The sequence below is a fragment of the Terrapene carolina genome, unplaced genomic scaffold, assembly GCF_002925995.2.
Source record: "Terrapene carolina triunguis isolate 2854851 unplaced genomic scaffold, T_m_triunguis-2.0 Scaffold96, whole genome shotgun sequence".
In the NCBI taxonomy this organism is placed as follows: Eukaryota; Metazoa; Chordata; order Testudines; family Emydidae; genus Terrapene; species Terrapene triunguis.
Window position 1 is genome coordinate 17813457 of NW_020664447.1, and position 24823 is coordinate 17838279.

At 39.7% G+C, this 24823-nt stretch overlaps 1 protein-coding gene across 2 annotated transcripts in view; it reads right to left on the reverse strand.

Annotated features, from left to right (window-relative positions):
- The window catches only part of PRMT3 (protein arginine methyltransferase 3), a 101938-nt gene that overhangs the window by 36081 nt on the left and 41034 nt on the right, over positions 1-24823 (reverse strand). For both annotated transcript variants that reach the window (XM_026651390.2, XM_026651389.1), the window contains exons 9-11: positions 17648-17726; positions 5986-6173; positions 680-766 (exon numbers count right to left, since the gene is read on the reverse strand). In XM_026651390.2, coding sequence (XP_026507175.1) covers positions 680-766; positions 5986-6173; positions 17648-17726 — 354 coding nt within the window. The remainder of the gene's footprint in view (positions 1-679; positions 767-5985; positions 6174-17647; positions 17727-24823) is intronic.

The following is a 24823-nucleotide window of genomic DNA, read 5'->3' on the forward strand; positions in this document are numbered from 1 at the left end:
AAAATATAGGACTCAAACCATTGCCAAAGTTTCCTTGCATAAAAGTTTAATGATAAAAATAATACATCAATGCCACGCCAAGTCCCTATTGCATTAATCAGGTTCAAGTACCCATTACAAATTAATTTAATATTTATACTGACCTGATTCAGAGCAAGTACTTGAAACTGGCTCTCCCACATCTGAAGTGAGTGTCCTACCAACCAGGACATTTGTTATGATAGGGTGGGTCTCTCATTTTTGGGGGGGGGTGGGAGTAGGGGAAGTGATTTGTCCTGATGTGGAATGGGAACATTTTGTAATCTTGAAAATATTACAGGATGGGAAAAACGTTTCCCACTCAGCTCTATGCTAGTGAGATATAAGTTGTAGTAACAGGAAATTCTTCTGACTAGGCTGGAAGGGGAGAGAGTCACAGTTCGAGGCAACGGAAAAAAGAGACAAAAGAAAAAATAGCTTTCAATGACCATGCCCACTTTTACTTCCCCCACTGAACCAGACTATTATTGGAGGCTCTGCATTAATTTATTTAAAGGACCAGTTTCACACCTCTGTAAATGCACAGATGAACTGTCAATGGCAATAGTTACATTCATTTATCATCAGCACTTCAATGAATGCACTCGCCTGTCAATCAAGGATAACGTTAGTCAAATGCAGAAAGAATAAGTTGCCTTACCGTACACACAGTATTTTCAGTAATAATTAGGGTGAAATCCGATGAAAACTCCAGATCCGGAATGGATGTTGTGTGACAGTCTATACGCTATCAAAAAAGTGAAACATCAATTTTGACATTAAATAGTTTAATCGGAATTAAAAAATACATCTCAGATGAACTTAACTACACGCCCCTTAAAAAAAAAAAAAAAAAGACAACTCACAGTACACTACTGATTCAACTCATCCATTGGAAAAGAGTAAACAATGCTACCTATTAGAATTTTCAAAAAAACCCGTAAAACTTTTATAATATTTGTGCAATCCACAAAGATTTGTCTATAACAATCATCCCCAAACATTTAAGTTTAACATAAAGAAAGACACTAAATAGAAGTTGGGATATGGAGCCTTTCACCATTGGTTGAAGTCTTGTTAAGGCTGGTAGTAATGTAGACTATACCCATTTGGATGTCTTGGCCAACAGTAGCCTAAGTTGAATGAGTTGCTGGTTTCAGTCTAGCTCTCCATGGACATTTGCCCATATCTCAAAGAACTTATTAAATGGCACCAATGTTGGCAGGTTCAGCAGAAAAGAATGGTTAACCATGGAGACTTCTACTCTCCAAACCTTGGAAAAAAAAACAGTCCTCCAGGTTACAGTTGAGGAATACTGACAAGGCCTAATGGGGAACCTGCGTTGTAGCTACCCGCTATGCTGTATGCATACTGTGAATTAAAAATTTGAAAATAGTAAGAAAACTCAGTACCATTATTAACAGAGCCTCGTTACATATTCAATCTTGTCATAGCTCGGAAAATACCTCACTATTTTTGCATCGTACGGATTCTTTTGTTTTGCTTACTTACAGCAAATTCAGAATTTGTGCAGCACGGCCAGCACATTTTAGCAAAGAAGGAAGGATAACTGAACATTTTACTGAGTTTAAAAAGAGTACACTTCTAATGCCTATACTCTTCTATAGTTTAGCTGATCACGTAATATTCAAAACATTTCTCGATGCTGTACACCCTTTACACTTTTTCTGAACCCAATTCTAACAGGCAATCCTCAAAATTAATGAATAGCTAATGTGAGGAAAGCGTACTATTTCCTTTAATAATCTTATGATGAATAGGAACATTTTTATAATTTCCTAGTTATTTTAAATCCATTTATTATGTGGAACAGTTACTGATTAAAATTGTTTACCTGTAATGTCATTCTTGCTTCCCCCATTAATTTTACAACAGCTTGTGCAATGAACACTAAGAAACAAAGGAGCTCAAGATTTATGGATTTATTTTAAAAAGATATTATTGTTACTAAAAATTATGTTAAAAGAATAAATTTAAACTGTAAAAAAAGTTTTTATATTATATTGGAGCTGTATGATGACAGGCCTATTTTATGAACGGATACCCTGGCCACCTTATACAGCTCAGACAATGATTGTCCCTAAAGGTATATATTAAAAAGAGCTTACTGCACTATTTGATAGAGTAAATACATATTTAACTTTAAGACTAGTGTGTTCAGTAATACGACAGAAATAGTGTTAGTGTTATATTATAGGTAGAGTAAGGAGCAACACCTACAGTTAAGACACTACCTGTTTTCAGTTATGACTTATCCTAAAAGACTGCTCAGGCTGAAGTTTTCCAGAACAGGTGTCTGATTTGTCCACGGTAAACATTGCTTCAGTGGTTTCAATAAAAAGCACCAGTACCTCCATCTTTTGGAGCAGGAAATTTGGTAGGGGGTGGCCTTGGTTAACAAAAGGCGCATCTTTGATACAATGTAAAAATTCACCCAATTATGCCAAAATTATAAGCCTAGGAATAAATCTCACATAGAGACTTGCTGGAGTTGGGCAGCTAAATTTTCCAAAGATTCTGTCTGCACTGAGCATGCTGTATCCCCACAGATTTCTAGTACTGACCAAACTGCACCATCCTCACAGAGCAAGCTCCAACCTAGGTTGCAGGGGCAAAGCTGGCCTTTTTGACACAGCTCCTCACACGAGGTGCTGCCAGGCACGTGAACTGAGAGTGAAGGAATAGCCTCTCCTGTGCTATCAATGCCCCCTTCCCTCCTCCCCTCAGCTGGTGGTGGGAAGGAGGAAGAGAAGGAGCAAACAACTGCACTGGAATGCAGAAGGGTGAGGACAGGAACAGGAGTTGGGGAGACATAAGCAAGATCAGAGAAGGTCTTAAAACAGTAAGGCCTGGTCTACACTAACCCCCCAAGTCGAAGTAAGGTACGCAACTTCAGCTACGTGAATAACGTAGCTGAAGTCGACATACCTTACTTCGAACTTACCGCGGTTCAGACGCGGTCCACACGCGGCAGGCAGGCTCCCCCGTCGACTCCGCGGTACTCCTCTCGTTGAGCTGGAGTACCGCAGTCGACGGCGAGCACTTCCTGGTTCGATTTATCGCGTCCAGACCAGACGCGATAAATCGAACCAGGAAGTTCGATTTCCAGCCGCCGAACTAGCGGCTAAGTATAGACCAGCCCTAAGAAGGTGAAGGTCAGGAACAGGAAGAAGGACAAGAGCAGGGTCTAAAACCACTAGAGAACACTCCCCTAGAAAACCTAAAATTGAACCCAATATTCCTCAAGCTTCAATATTCCTCTACTGTCTAACAAATAACTGTGAAACTCACTGGCAAAATGTGTCTCCATCCCCCTTTTGTGGCAGGTTCAGAAAAGAGAACAGCCTTCTATTGCTACCAGCTAATTCCATTAGTTGAAGTGACAGATGACCCATCCTGCAGATCTAAAGATCCCAACCCTGCTAATGACCCATGTGGGGGTCAGAATGGTTCTGCAGGATGTAGTTATAAGAGGTTAGGAAGTTACATCCCAAAATACTACATTGTAAGAACATTAGGTTGCAAAATCAAGAACTCTAAAGTTAGGAAATGCCAGAATTAAGGCAGGAAGAGAAAGGATGGGCTAATACTTACGGCAGTTCAGTGCTGCCATGGAGAATTGGATTCTATCCCTGCCTCTGGCACAGAGTTCCTGTGTGATATTGGGCAAATCACACTGTCAGGAATCAGGCACTGCAACAGAACCAGTCTCCAGGCAACCTAACAAGTGCAGTTGGCCTGTAGTAGGCTGCCTAACTGGCTATACTGCTTGAGTGGTTGGAAGAGTCAGCAGCCTAGTTCTCAAGCCCAAAAGCAGCAGCTGTGATAGCTCCTGCTTCTGCTTGTTCCCAGCCTTGCTCCTGCCTTGACTCACTACAGGTAATCTGGCTTTGAGCCTTCATGCTGGCATCTGGCCTCTGACTCCAGCTCTGACCTTGGGCTCCAATTCCTGGCTACTGATTCCTGCTCTAATTACTAGGTATGACTGTCCACATCCCAGTCTCTGACACACATGAACCAAAATGTTCATAGGTGGCCACTGTGTTATCCAGACAGACACACCTGGACTTTGATTTGCAGAAGTGCTGAGCACTCAACTACATCAGCAAGAACTCTGCTCTGGAGCTATGAAGAGTGCTATAAAATGCTAAGTACTCTGAAAAAAATCTAGCCCTAGGCTTCTCAATCTGGGTACCCAAAGTTAGCGGACACTAGACAATTTGGGCTTTAACTAATACCTGAGTTTCCCCATGTGTAAAATGGGAATAATACCACCATCTCCATCTCACAGGGATGTTGAAAAATTCAATAATATCTGTAAACGCCAAGCAATTAGGACGACAGCAGCAAAGAAAAGCCCAAGAGGAAATTAATAATTCTGTGTTCAGTGCAGGGCCCGGAGCAGCAAATAAAGCATGGGAACACACAGAATAAGGAGAATGGAATTAAATATTTAACAGCTGTTTATTCACTAAGAAAGATCTTTCCCTGGGCACTGAATGAGGCAGGTGGTCAAATAGCACGTGATCAAGTAATCAAAGACTGTCTCCTGGTGCAAATACAAAAGGGGGGCAAATAAAGGCTACACTGGCTACTGGCATTTCCTAACTTTTGAGCGCTTAATTCTGAAACCTTAACGTTTTTACCTTTTTTTCCCCTGGATGTAATTATATACACACATCCCCAACATGATATTGGGACATATGGCTGTATAAAACTGGCTTAGGCAACATATTTCGGGCTGTTGTGGAGCTGCCCATAGCTCCATGTTAATTTTGAGTTGGCAGCATACCAGCACATTCTGAAGTCATTGCTAACTCATCCTGGACAGGTTATAACTCAGCAAGTATAACACTTGAATCAAGACAGCCAGCCTGCTGGCCATATTTTAACCTCTGGCATAAAGTTTATAAATACAAGATACAGTCGTCTCTTATCAAATACAAGGTTAAGCTAGGGGAGCCTTGGGCACTAGAAGTATTTGGACAGAATTCCTTTACAGAAGTAACTATTCAGGGAAATTATAGAAGAAATTAATTGACCTAGGTTTTAAGAGTTCAAATATTTGAAGGAAAGATAGCAACAACTTTTAATGAAAACAGAGAACATGGACCTAGTTGGATTGTCTTGCCTCCTTACAATCTTAAAATTTCTTGCTGAAGTATAGCCTCTTTTCTCCAGGATGGAGAGGAAAAAAACAAGAAGGGGTGGATGGTGTTTCACCAAAGCTCTCCAGTTGCCCACAGACAAGCCTGTTTTATCTACACCCAACAGGAACCAAGACTTCTTTCCTGACAACCTTTTCTCCTACTGAGGTGGCTTGAACTGTATGTGCAATTCAGAGCACACATTAAAATTTCAGACAAGTGAGTGTTCTAGAATTTAACCTCAGCCAGCAGACATACAATATTAAATGAATCAGTATGAAATAAGAATCACAATATCTGTTTACAATGAAAGCTATTTACTTTGTAATCACTCATCTCCTTTGCACTGTCACTATGAAAAGACAGCACAATCTGGTTCTCAGGAGAACCTGAAGATATAAGCTGACAGGAAAGTCAGAAATTTGTAGCAAGTTAAAGTTGCAAAATTATATAACCAGTTTATTTCCTCTGATTTGGGGGGCAGAAGAAAGACCTGGAGTAGGGAAAGTGATTTAGAGGAAAAGAAGTTTAAGATTATTACTTTAATATATATATGGAGCCAGAAGTTCCTAAACAGACTTTAGAATCTGCACTTAATATTTGATATTTAAAGTAAGCCATTTTAATGCTGTGAACACCTTGTTGCATTTGTTCCAGGATTTCTCTAGATTAAATATGCTTTATTAATCTTTTCCATATTAAAAATAGTTATGTTTGAGAATTTTTTAATGGAAATAAAAAACCTGAAGAATGCATTTTTTAGTGTGCTTTTATTTTATAGAGGTATTTGGTACAGTACCTTAACGACACTGGCTTCAGATATAAGTGTGCTTGGATCCACTACCTCCACAACAGCTTCTGGAATTACAGCCTTCTTCATGCAGGACATGTTGAAGCCATACACATCATCCCAGAAAGCTAGTCTATCTGCATGTTTATTCTTATCACCTATAGCCACCAGGCTAATGGTGCAGATGTCTGGATAGACTGTAACAAACAGAAAGGACTAGAGATGAAAAAAGAATGAGAATTCAGATGCTCTTTTATGTTTTTTTAAATGAACAACAAATGAAAAAAGGAACTGATTTTAGTGCTTTCACAGGGATCCAACCAACAAACAGTTTCATAGGCTGAAGTCCTTTTAACCACAGAATATGGATAGGCTAGACCAGTGGCTCTCAACCTTTCCTCACTACTGTGCCCCTTTCAGGAGTCTGATGTGTCTTGAGTAACCCTAAGTTACACCTCACTTAGGAACTTCTTGCTTACAAAATCAGACATAAAAAATACATAAGTGTCACAGCACACTATTGCTGAAAAACTGCTTATTTTCTCATTTTTACCATATAATAATAAAATTAATCAATTGGAATATAAATATTGTACTTACATTTCAGTGATTGTATATAGAGCAGTATAAACAAGTCATTGCCTGTATGAAATTTTCCCCACACTACCCTGGCAACATACCTCAGGAGAAGATCCCTCTATGGTTGAACCATGTTGTCAGGATATGGAGGGGAACATTCCATGGAGAATGCCCTGGGCCATAGGGCATTCTTCAGCTTTTATGCTGAAACTACCCTTAAGTGAGTATACCAAAGCCTGAAAATTTACCAGGCAGCTACTAGCCAAAGGCCTTTACAAAAACTGAAGAAAACCTACTATCAATGTCAAAGGGCAAATCCCTCATGAAATGTCCTCCACCAGAAAGGGGAAGAATGACGTGATGCCTATTGCAGTGCTGTCTATCTTTTATATCAGCTTCTGGCTGATAGATGTTTGATGGCATTTTTAAGAAATACCTTCTGACTGCCAGAAAGCAGGAGGAGTTCTCTCCCCCTTCTTCCTATCTTCAAGAAGTCTCCTCCGCACACACACTACATTTGGGACTCTACCACTCCCCAACTTCCATTTGTGATTGCTCCTTTCCCATGAATAGGACCAGCACCTGTCTCTGCTTATTGCTTTCCCAAACAGCAGTGGGTGACTGACACTCTTGTTTAACAGTTCACCAGTTTCACTGTGGGAGGTCATGGACCAGCATTCACATCGCATTCCCTGCCAGCACCCGCCCCAAGCCGGAGAAGCCAATGATCCAACCAGTGGACTGAATTTGATGATGAATCCTGGTCACGTGCCACTTGAAGCACACTGCACATATGCTAAGAAGTGAAACTGGTCCTGTGGCAATTTCACTCAGTTGCTGACTGGAAAAGTTGTGAACAGCAGTAGCACTGGATACCGCAGTCTGCAGTCTCTGGAGAACAGCACTGCATCAGCCGGAAGGTTATCCTCACATTGGAATTAGAAGTTAAAATACCACCTTACCTTTTGCAGAATAGATGGCTAGGATTCTCCCCACAGGGAAGTTTCCTACTTGCCACTGGTGAGATGTTAAGCCTTTATTGGAGGATTTATCATTAATAAATACACACAACCGGACATTTTTTGTCTAAATATAAGTAGTAAACACACAGGGCACTTTACCGTTTTAATGTTTTTATAGAGAAGTGCGGCAAAAGGTAATACAATTCAAACTAGGTTTCTCTTTTCTTTTCCAACATCTGGTTAACTGTAAAATTGATTTCATCTTCAATACTTGAAATTTTAAGCTTTATGAGAATGAGCATGATGGAATCAGTGAGATGTGGGGGATGTATAGGAAGACAAATATACAAAGAGATTATGTAATTTTTCTTTTTAATACACTGAAAAGAGGAAATAGTAGAATCATAGAATATCAGGATTGAAAGGAACCTCAGGAGGTCATCTAGTCCAACCCCCTGCCCAAAGCAGGACCAATCGCCAGACAGACTTTTGCCCCAGATCCCTAAATGGCCCCCTCAAGGATTGAACTCACAACCCTGGGTTGAGTAGACCAATGCTCAAACCACTGAGCTATCCCTCCCCCCAAATAATTTGTCACCCCAGATGGGACTTGACCCTGCAATCCCTGGCTTAGAAAGCCAATGCCTTATCCATTAGGCCACTGAAGCGCAATAGTAAACTGAAAGGTATTTTTGTGTACTTAGTTTAAAAAAAAATAAATAAAAAGGCATCTTTGCTAAAGAAGCCACTTTCTTTCATACAAAATATTCAGTAAGAAAGCATCATCTTTGACAGTTGGAAAAAGTTCTACATAAATAAGCAAGCACGTTGTAATATTCTTAACAGATACTATAGCTTTCTGGCTAGCTCTTTTAAATAGCCTTAATTAACAATATTTGTAAAATCTAATTAACAACTACTCTAACGCCCCACTGATTAGGAGACTATCATCCCCACTCTACAGATGAGGAAACTGAAGCAAAGCTATTGACTTGTTCCAAGAGAGAGCTCTGATTAACTCAACAGGAAAAAGGCAACATGATGAGAGCTAAAAGGGCAGCAGCCCAACATGTACTGTTTGCAACAAATCAGTTGCTTTCCACACACCTGACAGCTGTCACACAAAACCAGCATCTGGCTTGTGAGTGGTTTCCTGGAGCAAGTGACAAGGAGCTGCAGTTTCTCAAAGCTCCCCTATTGCTGGTCTGTGCCAGAGAGTCTTGCAAACTGCATTTTGTTAATTTTTGCCTCCCAGCATTCCAAGCCTCCTCCTGGATCACAAGGGACACCCCAATGAGAATGCAGACTATGTAATAACTAACGGACGAAGCAAGCAAAATGTCCTGAATGTTACTGCTGTTCCATGAATTGGCTAATAAGGTTTGCAGGAAGGGTTCCAAAACAATTAGGAATTTTGCTTCCAGGGCCAGCAGAGGAAGGGAATATTGTGATGGTACTGTCAAAATTGTGTGTGTGTGTTGGTCAGATCCTGCAGCACTTAGCAATAGTGTGGTACAGTATATAAAGGACATGCTAGCAAGCAGGTGGCACTAGGATTGTAGTGTGTGAGGGTGGAAATGGCAACCTGCAATAGGTATGTAATACAGTAACTCCTTGCTTAACATTGTAGTTATGTTCCTGAAAAATGCGACTAAGTGAAACGATGTTAAGCGAATCCAATTTCCCCACAAGAATTAGTGTAAATGGGGGGGGGGGGGTTGGTTCCAGGGAAATGTTTTTCACCAGACAAAAGATTTTTTATATATTATATATATATATATATCACACACACACACACACACACACACACACACACACACACAGTATAAGTTTTAAACAAACAATTTAACACAGCGATGATGATTGTGAAGCTTAGTAGAGGTGGTCAAGTCAGAGGGTGGGATATTTCGCAGAGAATGCCTTACTGCTAAATGATGAACTAGCAATTGGCTGAGCCCTCAAGGGTTAACACATTGTTGTTAACGTAGCCTCACACTCTACAAGGCAGCACGAATGGAAGAAGGGGAGACAGCATGGCAGACAGACAGAGACACACAACGTGTGTGAGAGAGAGATGTGCATTGCTCCTTTAAGTTGCTGACCCCACTCTAAGTACATTGCCTTTTTAAGTAGATCAGCAAGCTGAGGCAGCAGCTGCTGCCAGGAAGCTCCCTCTGTCCTGAGCCCTGTCGTGTGTCCTCCCTGCTCTATGGAAGATGGGGTAAGCGGGGTGCAGGAGCAGGGGGACACCCTGACATTAGCCCCCCTCTTCCTTCCCCCCACACACAGCAAGCAGGAGGCTCCCAGGAACAGCTCCAAAGCAGAGGGCAGGAGCAGCACATGGCAGTGGGGGGGAGGGACAGCTGAACTGCCGGCAATTGCTAGCCTGCTGGGCGGCTGCCGCACAGGGAACTTAGGGGAACGGGGAGCTGATAGGAGGGCTGCCAGTCCACCCTGGTTCCAAACCCCCACCAGCTAGCTGCAACGGACTGCTCTTCCTGCAAGCAGTGGACAAAGCAGGCGGCTGCCGAACATCGTTATAAGGGAGCATTGCGCAACTTTAAACGAGCATGTTCTCTAACTGATCAGCAACATAACAAAACAACATTAACCGGGACGACTTTAAGTGAGGAGTTACTGTACTACCTTGATCGGGTCCATAGTTCTGAGCCATTGTGTCAACGGGAGATGATTTGCCTTGTATGTTAAGCCTGAAATAATATAGGTTTGCCATCCAATTGCTTTAAAATTACTTCCACTGTGTGCCAAACTTCTAAATCAGATGCAAAACTTCTGATTGATTAGCCTAGAGTAAGCTCTAAACAGCAATTGGAGGGTAAACACTAAGTGCCCAAATGTAATCATCTTTAGTTTATCAACCAAACATGAATTAACAAGCCCTGTACATAGAGTTAAACAAGACAGTGTTCCACAGCCAGGACACATGGGCAAAGCACCATAACACATGCGCCACTGTTTGTAGAACTATTTGCCCTTTTATAATATTGCTCAGACCATAAAAGAGATTCTGCAGTTACTGCGGATTTCCCCACCGCAATGATTTTTAGAACAGGAACATCTCTGGAAAAACAGACAAGACTCAAGATTTTTTCCCCCAAATAGCAGGAACAGGTACAGCTATGCTTAAATTGTTTTTAATCTTATCCTGCAAATGGGATTTTAACAATTTTATGCAACAACGTAAGACTTAAATTCTTACATTTGGTAACAACATGACTTCACATACCCTTATAAAGGGACCTAAATGGATGTTTGACTTCCAAATTATCTGTAATAATTACAAATCCAATGGTGGCTATGGATTTATACCATGCTCATCACCATGGTATCTTAGTGCTTTACAAAATTAAGAGCTTTTGCCAGAGATATAAACGTTGATTCTGATACTTAGATCATCCAAACGACAAGTTCCTATCAGTTAAAGTCTCTCCTTTCACCCCATTTATCCCATGATTTATAGGAAAGTAGGTCTGTAAATATTTAAAATAAGTGTCTTTAATCATATTGGTCAGTTTCACTCCCCATCCTCCTTGTTGTTTCTAAAAATTAAACCCTCCCCACTCCACCTTTGTCTGACCCATTCCTAACCTTTTCCCATCCAATCCTGACACGTGTCATTTAGTTTTCTCTGACTGAAGCTATAATTGAATACTTATTCCATCTCACAGGTGAAATTAACAAAATGCTGATTGGACAGAAGCACTCAGCAGCCAGCTCACAAATTCATAGCTTTGACATCTGTGTCCTTCTCGACTCACTGCCCAGAAATCATTTGTCACTGGTAACAGCTCACGTGGTGAACAGAGTAAGACGGGAAATCCTTTATCCCTTAGTAATGCCTCACAAATTTCAGGACATTAAAGGGTGAGACTATAAACCTCAGGGTATATAGAAATAATTCCAAGTGAACAATAATGTCATCTGGTCATGAACAAGCAAACATGACTCTTCCCCCCCCAAATGGAGATTGTGTACCTAGCCCACTCACAATCGCTGTGTATTTCATCCAAATATATGGGAAAACATATGCCTGAACAAGAAAAAAAAGCGATGCATAATGAACAGATAGGCATTGTGTAACAAGAACTTTTCATTCCCAAATAAAGGTATTACACCTCTACCCCAATATAACGCGACCCGATATAACACAAATTCGGATATAACGCGGTAAAGCAGCGCTCCAGGGAGGCGGGGCTGCGCACTCCAGTGGATCAAAGCAAGTTCGATATAATGCGGTAAGGATATAACGCTGTATAAATGAGGTAGAGGTGTATGTTCTGTACACATTGAGACACCCTGGCATCCCAATATTCACCACTGTCATGTAATTAGGATATTTGTACAAAGTATGCCTTGTGAGGTATCATTCTAAAAGTCTTGATCTGCTAGACATTAATATCTCATTGGATTGTATGTGCTATTGTCATATGTGAAGTCGTATGTGAAGTTATGAAGTTTGGCTATGTATGTGTTACTGAAACATGTTGCAAAGTTGAAAACCCCTACAAGCAGCCTTTCAGGTACAACAGTAAAAAGGCCAAACAATATTGGCTTATTGAGGAAATGCACACAAGCACAAGGATTACCCCAGGAACTGTGTATAATAGAAACCTCTCTGAGATAGCACTACACAATGGGAACTCTTTGACCCAGGTCACAGCAGAAGAGCTTTTCAGCAAGTGGGAGGAAGATATAAAAGGGAGAAAATGACATCATGATGGGACCTCACTCTCCCTACAACACCACACCTGGAAACTCCTGAGGAATAAAGATTGAACGGGGGGAAGTGATGGTCCCAGGCTAAAGGGATTTCTAGCCTATGTATGAAAACCTGGGAAACCCAAGCTGAAAAGACAATGCAGCTCGTGCCTTAAGAATCTGCCAGCCTGTTTATCACTCAGGGTGAGAATTTGCTAATCCATATTCTACCTATCTAGTGTGTTAAGCTCAGTTTACGGTTTTATTTGTTAGGTAATCTGCTTGCTACCACTTATAATGGCTTAAAATCTATCTTTTGTAGTTAATAAACTTGTTTTGTTTTGTTTTGTCTAAAACTAGTGTGTGGAAAGCATAACTTGGGGCAGAAAGCTGTGTATATTCCTCTCCACATTGAGGGAGGGGGCAAATTTCACGAGCTTACGCTGTACAGTTCTCTGTGCAGCACAAGACAGTATAATTTTGGGTTTACGCTCCAGAGGGGTGTGCATGCCTTAGGAATTTAGCTGAGCCTTCCCATGCAGAGCTGATCTCACCACGTGTGTGTAGCTGCAGATGAGTGTGTCCCTACCTGTATGTGTGCTGGTGGGGACTTGAGGGCCTGTTACAGCAGTACAGTATAAATGGAACCCAGGCTGGTGGGTCAGGCAGGCTCAGTGGTACCCCAGTTCCAGGTGGCACCCCAAGGGGAACCAGTCACACACATCACCCCAGATATTTTGCCATCAATTACTAGTAAGCTTGTAAAGTAAGTTGGGGCAGCTAGTATCTAATAGATAAAGGATAAAACTGGAGATCTAGAATCCATTCCAGGCTCAGCCTGACTTACTGCAAAAACTATAGACAAGTCACAACCTCTTTCAAAGTCAGGAAATTTGACAAAATAGAGACCCTAATACTTATCCCCTTGTAAAGTGGTTAGAGATCCAAGAATAAAATGTGTTCCAAAGTTCAGGACCTTAATATTGTACCTCTAGCTGAAGGCTGGCCAGAAAAATTCATCCTACAACTGATTTATACTTTTAGCTGTCTGGGTTTGGAAGTGTCTTTAGTTCTACTGCTACTCACATGTACTGAAGAACTGACCTTTTTGTGCTATGGAGAGTAGGGATCTTTTGCTGCCTGAACCCCACATGCTGGCTGATTTATGGGGTGACATTGGTCTGTCTCAGAGGCATCCTATTCACCTTCCATACCAGCTGGCAGAAGAGCAGTGATTATCAATGCCTAAAGGAAAAAGTATTCTATTTAAAAGCTAGCTAAACAAGCTGGACAGACAGAGGTTGAATAATATGGAATCACTTTGAGGAAAAAAGGATGAGAGAATTCCTAGGGCTGCTGCTGAACCAGCACGTTCTGTCCCTTGAGGAAAAAGTGGAAGGCTCAGATTTCTAACAATCCTTCCAGCAGTGCGGATGGAGAGCAACATACCATCTCCCTTTTTCAACATGGATAGTATGCTAGGTTAAATGGGAGGTCAAAGATTTCCTGGTGTCTGAAGATGTGCTTGGAGCAATCAGGGGGGAAAAAAGCATTGCTAAATGCCACTGTTATATTAACGATTTTTGACATTCTGTAATGTACCTACATTACACATTTCAGGACAAGGACTACCTATTAATAAGTATCTGTAGCTAGCTTAACACAATTGGATCCCAATTCTGACTGGAGTTTCTGTGCACTATTGTAAATCAAAAAGCATTAAACTGGAGCAACACTACATATTATTATTATGTTTTTTCTTTAACCCAGGAATACTAATTTCTTGTTCGCATGTGTAATCTTCAGCTTTATAACTGAATTCCACACATATCCACAAGAGTGCTTTTTTTTTTGCTGCTGCGCTTCTAATCGCATGATAGCACATTGCAATCAAAACAGTGCACTGCAGTGAGCGCTGTTACAAAGTCATTAATCCAATCATTAAGTCAGCGTAGTGAAACTGAATACAGGCATGGTTAGTACAACATGCAAAAACAGTGTGAACAGCTGCAATAGAAAAGGTCACTATGAAATCTAAGAGAGGTAGAAATCTTACATTAAGAAAATGTATACAAATGCATAGTCTAGACAACAGTATCACAGGAACAGTATGAAATATTTTAAAGACTTATTCATAGCACCCATTTTATTACTATCAAAACCACTTAAATTGGACAAATTAGTCTATCCAACCCACCTCTGTCTTTTTTGTTCTATAAAAAGAGCACACCTTCCCTGAGATAAACATGTATGTGTAAAAAACCATGAAACATTGCCACATTTATAATCCTTGCCTTTTTCATAATGCTTCCTGTGCCTAGGAAAGTCTCTATATGTGCCAAGTATATTAACTACTTACCTTAAAACCCAATTTTCCCACCACCGTTTCTCTAATTTACTGCTATATTGCTTACGCCCAAAAATTAATGCCAACACTTTCAAACTTAATGCACAAAATTTGGTTTGCATCTCTTATTTGTTACCTTTGTGGCTCCTTTCTTTTCCCCTTCTAGGTCAGTTACCCTTATTTCCTGTCCAAGTGTCTTAGCATATGGAGTACAGTAACTCCTCGCTTAGCATTGTAGTTATATTCCTGAAAAATGCGACTAAGCTAAACGATGTTATGCGAATCCAATTTCCTCATAAGAATTAATGTAAATGGGGGGGGTGGGGGGCTTAAGTTCCAGGGAAATTTTTTTCACTAGACAAAAGACTATATCTATATAGATATAGATAGATATAGATATAGACACACACACACACACACACACACACACACACACAGAGTATAAGTTTTAAACAAACAGTTTAATACGGTACACAGCAATGATGATTGTAAAGCTTGGTTGAGGTGGTGAAGTCAGAGGGTGGAAGAGGGTGGGATATTTCCCAGGGAATGTCTTACTGCTAAATGATGAACTGGAAGAGCTGAGCCCTCAAGGATCCATGCTGGATCCAAAACTGTCATTTCTTCTTCTGCCCTTTACCCAAAAATCCAAACCTTCCTCTCTGTCCAGACAACTAAGACTCTTGCCCATGCCCTGAGCATTGACCATCTTCATTAATAATGGGTCACTGAGGCCAAAACTTAGCAAAATTGATTTAAAAAAAGATTGTGCATTTATATGAATAAAAAGAATATCCAGTGCTATAATAGTCAAGGCTAACCAATTTGGAAGAGATAAAACCTCATACTTCAGGGTTTAAGCCAATCTTTAACTACAAGGGAGTAGGAGGAGACCTAAAATGCAAGGTAGATTATCCCACATCTCTTTAATGCAATTTCTTACACTGTCCTCTGAAACACCTGATCCTTGTCACCGTCAGCCATAGGATATTGGACTAGACCGATCACAAGTCTGATCCATATGTTAATTCCTATGTCCTTACTACAACTTGTGGGTAGTGGGGAAGTTGAAGACTACATTATCCATCTCCATTTCATTCAAAAAATAGCCTTCAATAATTTCCATGCCCACTCCAACCAGGTTAGTTCTCCTTTACTTGAACCCCTCCCTTCATTTCCCTTTGCCTTCTACATAAGATGTAGGCTTCTCTTCAAGGTCCCCTCAATACAACATCCTGGACTACTTCTGAGACCAAGCCTCTTATCACATCTCTACACTTATGCTCCACCACCAACTATAACAGTCTTGATACATAATTAATCTCCTCCCCTGCCACCACTGTCATTTTCACACCATTCTCCCTGAATGCCCTCCCTATGCCAGCTTGTCAAGCCACCCCTTCTTTCAAACACCTCCCTAAATACTCCCAGGTTCTGCATTGTCCACAAATAAAGAAAAAGAACACCATTATCAACACTTTTATTCTGTTGAATCTGTACTGATGAGGCAATTGACCAATTATCATTATTATAGGCAGCTCAGTTTTATATTGGACAGCTGTCCAAGATCACTAACACTAAAAACTTTTCTGACTCTGTATAATACATTGGTTCTTGCCTCTCAAAAAACTGTTACTTCATTGTCAAATAGGTGATGGATCAACACTAGTATATAAATAACCACAACTACCAATCTACAACTTCAGTACTAACAACATAACAGATTCATAGTTTATTTAATCTAAGATAATATACGGTATCACTCAAAGATAGACCCAGGGTTCTTGAAATACTGAAAGCCCATCTGGTAACTGACCTGTACTTTTCCCTGGCTAGGCACAATTTTAATTAAGCCACTTATCTGTGCATGTAACTAATTTGTGAATAAGTGACCACCTAGTGGCTCCATTTTCTATTAGAAAAGCAAAACTGGGAATATTAAAAATCCCCAAAATTAATTTTGGTAATAGAAAGGAGAATTGAAAGCAGTCAGAAAAATTAACTAGCATCCTGGGAATGAATGAATATATACATAATTGCAGTGGGAGGAGGGGTGCAAAAGGTGGTGACAGGGCAGATTTACTAAAACTTCAATTAAGGAACTGAACTAGAAAGCCTTGGCCCTGGTCTACACTGCGGGGGAGGGGGGACGCGACGGGGGACGGACAGAAATCGATCTAAGTTACACAACTTCAGCTACGTGAATAACATAGCTGAAGTCAACGTACTTAGATCGACTTACCGTGGTGTCTTCACCGTGGTGAGTCGACTGCTGCCGCTCCCCCGTCGACTCTGCTTGCGCCTCCCGCGGCGCTGGAGTACAGGAGTCGATGGGAGAGTGCTCAGGGGTCGATTTATCGCGTCTAGACTAGACTAGATGCGATAAATCGATCCCCGCTGGATCGATCGCTACCTGCCGATCCGTGGGTAGTGAAGACATACCCTTAGTGTAGTTCCTAATTCAGTTTCTTACAGCTGGGGGCTACTTCAGAATAGCCCAGTGTGCGCATCCAAATAGAGCAGATGCAAAAATAAGATTGAGAAGGAAAAGTGTGTTTTTTCTTAAATATGGTATTTTGAAGCATGGACCTGGGTAGATTTAAATGACTGCACCCCCAAATGGTTAAGTTCCTCCAGAAATAGACCAGCTTTAGTTCTCCATGTAGATAGGGCATATAATCTAAGCAAAGTTAATATACTTTTCAACCTTAAAACAGGTCTTGGGAAAGACTGCATATAGCACACTGAAGGATTTACATAGGTGAAAATGAAGTGGCATGCAGTTTCTGGTTGCAAATGTACCCTGTTATTTACAAACTTCCAAGGTTTTGTTTTAATGCAAAATGTTCTTGAAAACACCATTAACTTTAAGGCCTGAATAATCCCATCTAATACTCTTCTATTACCTCTATGGTAAATGAATGCCTTGAAGCTTCCTCTAATGGAAACATTTTTCACTTCGACTGAGAACTCTCTCAGCCATGCATAGCATATTGTAAGCCTTTAGGTTCATTTGGTTTCCCCCCAGAGTTGGATTATTTATTAAAAAGAATTCTGAACCAACCTGAGCCTCCCTCTGCCAGGTACTTGTCCTTTGCGTAAATGACAGAATCCAGCATAGACTCAAAGAGAAGGAAATAGCCCTGTACGTGGAAAAAGACAAAAAGATAGTTTAGAAAGAATTGTTTTCTATATCTACAAGTCAATGCAAATATTTGTTATTTTACCAGTACATCATCTCCTCCTACTGAGTCACTAGAGAACTTTCAGGCCCCAAAGGTTATATGATAAAGTTATTAGCAACTAAAGATAAAGGCTTAGAAGAGAAGAGCTATCTAGGTTCTTATATAGTCCCCATGACCAGAGTATGAGTGCCTTACAAAAAATTACTGTTTTTCCTCAATTTTGATTTTGAATAGTATTCCTATAGCAATGTTCTAGTTACATAGAGGAGCATCATGAGTTTCTCTAATGGCTAAAAGACCTGCTAAATTAGAAGTTATATACATTAACTATTCCATGCACACTAATTCTAAAATATACCTGTAAAGTACAACTACAAAAGTGTTTCTAAATTAATGTATTTTGATTAAGTTTCAGGCAACACAGGTACTTGTGTATTTACATTACTTTCTAAATAGGATTCCAAAAGAAATCTTGGAACTAGCCAATGGAACTAGACATGGATTAGAAATCAGATCTGTTGAACTTCAGGAACGATGAATTGTATGTGTTGATTTGACTGTATAGTAATTCAAAATTAATACAAGACAGGAATATTCCTTTCCACTTAAAACTGGAAGTCACAATAAAATGACTATCAAAGAGATAAACACCAAAAAGAAAATGTTTATGTTATTTAGCATCTGTAACTTGGTGATATTCTGTACTATCTTCCCCAGCACCCCAAAGATACCTGGATGTCCTATATTCCATGAATTTGTAACAGGATTCCATACCAACAGCATTGCATATGAGCACACACATTTATAGGAAATAATTTGGTTAGAGCCTTGAGTGATGGGTAAATTCTGTTTATTTCTTTTGATAAATGTTTAGGGTTTAGATTTGTATAAGACTAATTGCTAAACTCTAATTGTTAGAAACATATTATGCACTTTTTTTTAAAAACGTCAAGCCAATTGTTTTCTGCCATGCAATACCAATGCCAACAGAAAGATAGTATTAGAGGAATCAGATGATTTATATACAATAGCCTTTCAGTAGTCACAGCATGCTTTATAGTACATGCAAATAACCATTGTTCTACAAACTGGCCTAGCGCCCATCACGCCACAGTCCTTGTATTTTATGGCTTATAGAATGGCCCTTATCTTCACTACTATTATACATTTCCTCTACATTTGTTTTTATACTTCTGAAGCAACTGAGAAAAAAAAGTTAACTCCGATTTTATATTTTCATTTGGAAGTCCTCATTCCCACTCTATTTAAAACAAAGTTTATTGATACAACTGGACTTGTGCCAGTAATTGAACTTCCACGTGGAAAACCCAGATTTAGGACTTTCACCATAACCCAGAGCAGCAGTCATCAATTAAAAAATAAATGTGAAAAGATTAATCACTAGAAAAAGGAATATTTCGATTTTAGTAAGGTGAATACTTTTACATTTGTAACTATTGAAAAAAGATAAAAAAAAACAGTGAATACTGGTAAACACGTCTGCAATATACACAGTTCTAATGGCAGCTACGTAAAGTAGAGGAATCTTTGCCTGCTAATGTAACTTCTACATTTTTCAGTGCCACACCATTAAAGCACATCATACACTTCTGGTAGGGTATTGCAAAAGCCTGATCTATAAAGGGGCACGGATAGCTCAGTGGTTTGAACATTGGCCTGCTAAACTCAAGGTTATGAGTTCAATCCTTGAGGGGGCCACTTAGGGATCTGGGGCAAAATCAGTATTTGGCCCTGCTAGTGAAGACAGGGGGCTGGACTCGATGACCTTTCAAGATCCGTTCCAGTTCTATGAGATAGGTATATCTCCATATATTTTAAAATGTTATCTGCATTTCCAGAAAGGAAAATGTTTTATGCAGGGGAAAAACCAGACCACAGAAAACTTATTAAAAAAATTCTGCACTTCAGACTCCAATGCATAGTTTAATATATTGTTTGTTCAGACATGAAAGCATTTATCATTTTCTACATAAGAAAAAAAAAAACACACCAGGCTTTTGCAGATGGTATGCATTTTCAAAAGAAAACTAACAACTCAGAAAATGCTGTTCATAAGTGTGCATCACTTACATTGGATACTCCTGTAATTACCACCAAATAATATCACAGTTAAGTGTAATTATAAGTAAAGTACCATTAGCCAACAGCATGCAACACTGAATAAAAAACTGTATCAGACAAGCAAACTCTCTATCATTGCTGAGTCTACTAGAGAATTAAAACTGTCCTCTGGGATGCTCTGTTTTGGCTGTTCCACTTATATTCTTATAGGACATGTCTTAGCATATACTTATTTCTGCATTTTTACCACCATCCATATATTAAAGATCTCTACAGTCAATAGCCTATTATAATTCCCCCAGAAGTTGGCACACAATAGAACAACATTAAAGTCAGGAAATGCAGAGTTAACAACAGAGTTCCTTTTTAAATTCACCCTATTAGGTGCTGGAAGTTGCTAATACATGGGGCAGGCAAAAATCACCTGCTATAACTAAGAAAAAATGGCAAATTGAGGATGACAACAGTACTTAAAATCTCTCAGACTTAAAGGAAATTTCCATCACCACACAGAGCAGCTCTGAATCCTTTCATACAGTTTGTATAAATATAGCCAATACCTGCCAAATACAGATTTTGAGTAGAATATAGGCAGTTTAGTTTCCATATATTACTTTATTTCAGCAATTCCTACAGCATGTATGGTGGCAGTTCATAGTTTTACAGAAGATTACACAAAATAAAATAAGTTAATCAAATACTAACCAACTTTAATTCTGGTGGGCTCTCATTCCAGAGTGTCCTGAACTAAAAGAGACCAAGGCCAACTGAGTGTTCAAAACCAGGCTCCATAACTACGTGCTAAGCAATCAATCTTACCTGATGTGACAGGTAGTTACTCAAGGTACATCTACACAGGAGGAAAAAAAAACCTCATGGCTGGCCCAGGTCAGCTGAGTAGGGCTTGAGCCCTGGCTGAAAAATTGCTGTGTAGACATTCAGGCTCTGGGACCCTGTGCAGGCCGAGGATCCCAGAACTCGGGCACCAGCCCAAGCCCAAGGTCTACACAGCAATTTTTTTTAGCCCAGCAGGCCAAGCCAGAGTCAGCTGATCTGGGCCAGCCATGGCCGTGCTGTGGGTCTTCTATCCCTGTAAATGTACCCTCAAGGAACCAGGTCTCAGACCTTCCAGGGCCTTTAAGGAGGACAAACATTAAAACTACACACACACACACACACACACACACACAAGCCCACACAAGCACATTTACACCAGCCTAAACCACTCAGGAGTTGAATAGCTTCATTTTGCATTAGCCAGAGCTCCAGAAGTAACCAATGGTAAAACATACTGGACATCACCAGAGGGGGGAACGAATTGTTGTGAGGACCTCAGTAGAGAAGGCTAAATAAATCATTCTCATCATTCCTATAACAACAATGGCTTACCACTGCACAGTAATCTAGAAATTCAGAAGCAGTGACTGATGTTGTAGGACCTTGCAGCTATAGATTATTCCAAAACATACTGGAATACCTATACCAAGAAGAGCTGGATTGTGAGATCCACAAATAGTAACTTAACTTCCTATAATTGCCCAACAACTGAGCTGATAATACTCATTTACTTTTAGCCATCAACTGGTGTTCAACCATAACAAGATCAGCATTTCCTATGCTATAAAATGACATCCAGGCAAGGCTGAAATGTTTTTAGTCTATAAATGCAAAGTAGAGAAAGATTTTTTTTAGAGCTCTTAAATGAATGAAGAGATTACCTGGAGTTTCCAATAATGACCCCACAAAAATGTGGTGTTACTGATACTCATGGCAGTCAAAAAGTTAAAGTCATTCAATGATACAGAGACACTAGATACCTGGCTTGTTTTCACACAATCTGATCATAACATTTGTCAAGTAATAGGTATTTCCTTCTCTAGTCCTGCTTCCTCCACTAATTTGCTGTCACCAATAGGAAACCGTTGCCTTTATTTCATTAAACCAGAAGTAGGGTATAAAAATCCCAACAATATGTCCCAGGATGAATACTATTCTCAATGATGAAGCCAGCCCAAAAGTTAGCTAGTAACACTCTTACTTACATTTACCCTTGTATAAGGTAAATGTAAACATTTTGTTAACCTTTGCACAATGGTTAAAGCTGAACTGCACCAACCATGGAGGTGTTCCTATATTTACAACAAACCAGTGAAGGGGAGGAATTCGCTTCACCTCCTCTGAAGAAAAGAGAAGGATATGCACTCATTACTTTACCCCTATCTTTGCAGTTACAAAAATAAAATAGTTAATTTAGCAACAGACTTTCCATTTCTTTTGGCAAAGAACGAGCCCGGGTTCTAGCAATATATATTTAAATTAATAATTCGAACATACTTTAGGAATAGTTCACCTGATTTTAGTTATAACACCCAAATTCTCAATTCTGATTTAGTTTGGAATATTGAAGACTAATGCCCTAGCATTTAATATAGGAGCCAGAGTGAGTGAGGTCATGCTCACGTGTCTTCATAAAGACCACACTACTCAATTTTTTAAGAAGTTCTAAAATAGATGTTGGCAGCTGGCTTTAAGTTTCAATGCTGTGGATTAATTCTTCATGAAATTTCTTCTAAAATGCCTGCCAACTGCAGTGACAGACAAGGAGGGTGAGGCAATATCTTTTATTGGACCAACTTCTGTTGGTGACAGAGGCCAACAGAAATTGGTCCAATAAAAAGATATTACCTCACCCACTTTGTCTCTCTAATATCCTGGGATGGACAGGGCTACAACACCACTGAATTCATGTCATCTACAACGTTTACTAATCTAGTCTAAATGATAAGGCTGGATGATAAATATCCCTTACCAGCAACACAATCAGATTTTAGTAAACACCACTGTCCTTTCTTTGACCTTTTCACTGTGGCTCTGCTGGCTTTATCTGAGCCCTATGTTCTCCCCAATGCAATATAACAACCTGGTAAGTTACTGGAAACTGTGCTTGGTACTGAATCAAGTCATTTATTACCAATATCAGAACTCTTTGCTCTATGTGCTGTGCTCATCTGCAATGTAATTTAGAATGTAATTTCACAGGCTACTGCCTCACCTGTAGGGGTGCCATCTGGAAAGAGAATTATACCTGACATTTTCTCCCATGATGCTCTGGGGCATTCTTGCTTCCACACTGACAATGTTCAAGTTTAAAAAAACAAACAAACCAAAAACAAACAAACAAACAAAAACCACCTTGCATTAGCACCTTCAAAAATAATTACTGCAAAGGGATCTGTACTGCACAAATCTGTGAGTAGAATATTAATGAGTCAGTCTTGCTAGTGGCTGAACTAACAGACATAAAAGATGACATGTTCTCTGTAAAAGACCAAACTGAATACATGGAACACTAAATCCTGTGCTGTGGAATTACGTGTTTCCCTCTTACAAAGCTTACCATTCTTCCACTAAACAATCAATAGTTAAAACAAATTACCACGGTTCTTTTCCTTTCTTTATGCTTTACAATCATAAGTGATGAGACACTTCTCCAGCTGCCAAAAGGCAATAAAAATAGATAAACAGTTCTATGCATTAAATTCAAGGAAGGTTAAATCAGCAGACTGGCCTGAGTGATGAACAAAAATGTTGCTAAAAATTGGGCACATTCCTTTAAAGCAAAATTACAAAAGGTCAGATCTTTGCAAAGAGACCCTGCTACAGAAATTTTCTACAGACATTAATACAAATTGTTAGTTACTGACATTAAAAAAAAATGATTTGTCAAATTTTTAAATACAGTATGAGAGGAGAGATTTACTTCAACAGTTTCACAAAACTCTTGCCAGTTGAATAGCCTATATTGCTACATATTAGTTTCCTTCTCTATTAGTCCATGAAATGCAATACCCTGTACTCTGTCATAGTCACTGAAAAATAAAGGAGTTTTCCTTAAATTGTTAAATTCTGAAGACTTGGACTAAAATCAAAGTACAGAAAATATGGTATATATATAGTTTCAGATCAACACCTAGCAATTTAGGCATGTTCTCATCACTAAAGGGAAGTAAATGGGTTAATTTCTTTGAATGCAATAGGAAACATAGCTCTTGCAATAAAAAAGGTATACCAGTATACCTATTTAGTTACATATAGAGCTGAAAGCTGAAATATTTTGTCAAATGTATTTCTACGATGTGACAAATGACAATATCGACAAATCTTATGGAATTAAGCATTACTGAATAAACGTTATACCTCCGGGATCTACTGGATTAAAAATGCAATTGTAAATTGTTATTGTGGAACTGTATGCAACTCCTCTAGGCAATTGACTAATATAATGTCTGGGAAGAATAAGGTTTTTTGGGGACAATACACATGAAGTGGATTTCCTAGGAAATACTTGGAAACCCCCACCTACAAACTCAGCCTTTAAAGCTTTGCTGTGGGGGGTGAGAGTGATCAGCTGATCATCCGTTATATGAGAACAGTTTAAAGGCGCAGTCTGGATTCTCCAGGGACCAAACAGACAAAGAAAGAACTTTTGAACAAACAGCTTGGGTTTAACATGACTCAGGGCCTTCTTCCTGATCCAGCAAACAAACAAGACCTTTGGTCTATGGACAGGCCCAAACCTTAGCTAAGGGTTGGAAGGACTAGGCTTATTAAGGCCTCATAAAACTGGATGCTAGTTCTGAGCTGAGGCTGTGATGAACTTGTGACCACAAAAGAGACCCCTTTGGAGGACTCACCTGCCAGAGGCCCACGTTGGAAACAACCTGGGGTGGGGAGAGGGAAAGAGAAGGAAATGGGGAACTCTGGTAAGCTTATTAACATGCATTTTTAATGTTTTCTCTGGAATGCTTTTTCCTTAAGAATAAACTATGCTTGCTTAGGAAGTGCTGTGAGGTAACATATAAAACTGTGGCAATTACACTGCCTACCGCTTCTCAGGGGAGAAGCAAGTAGCTATATTTAGGCAGACTGTCTTTTGCTGGGAACACAGCGATGGCAGGAAACTGCTCAGCCTG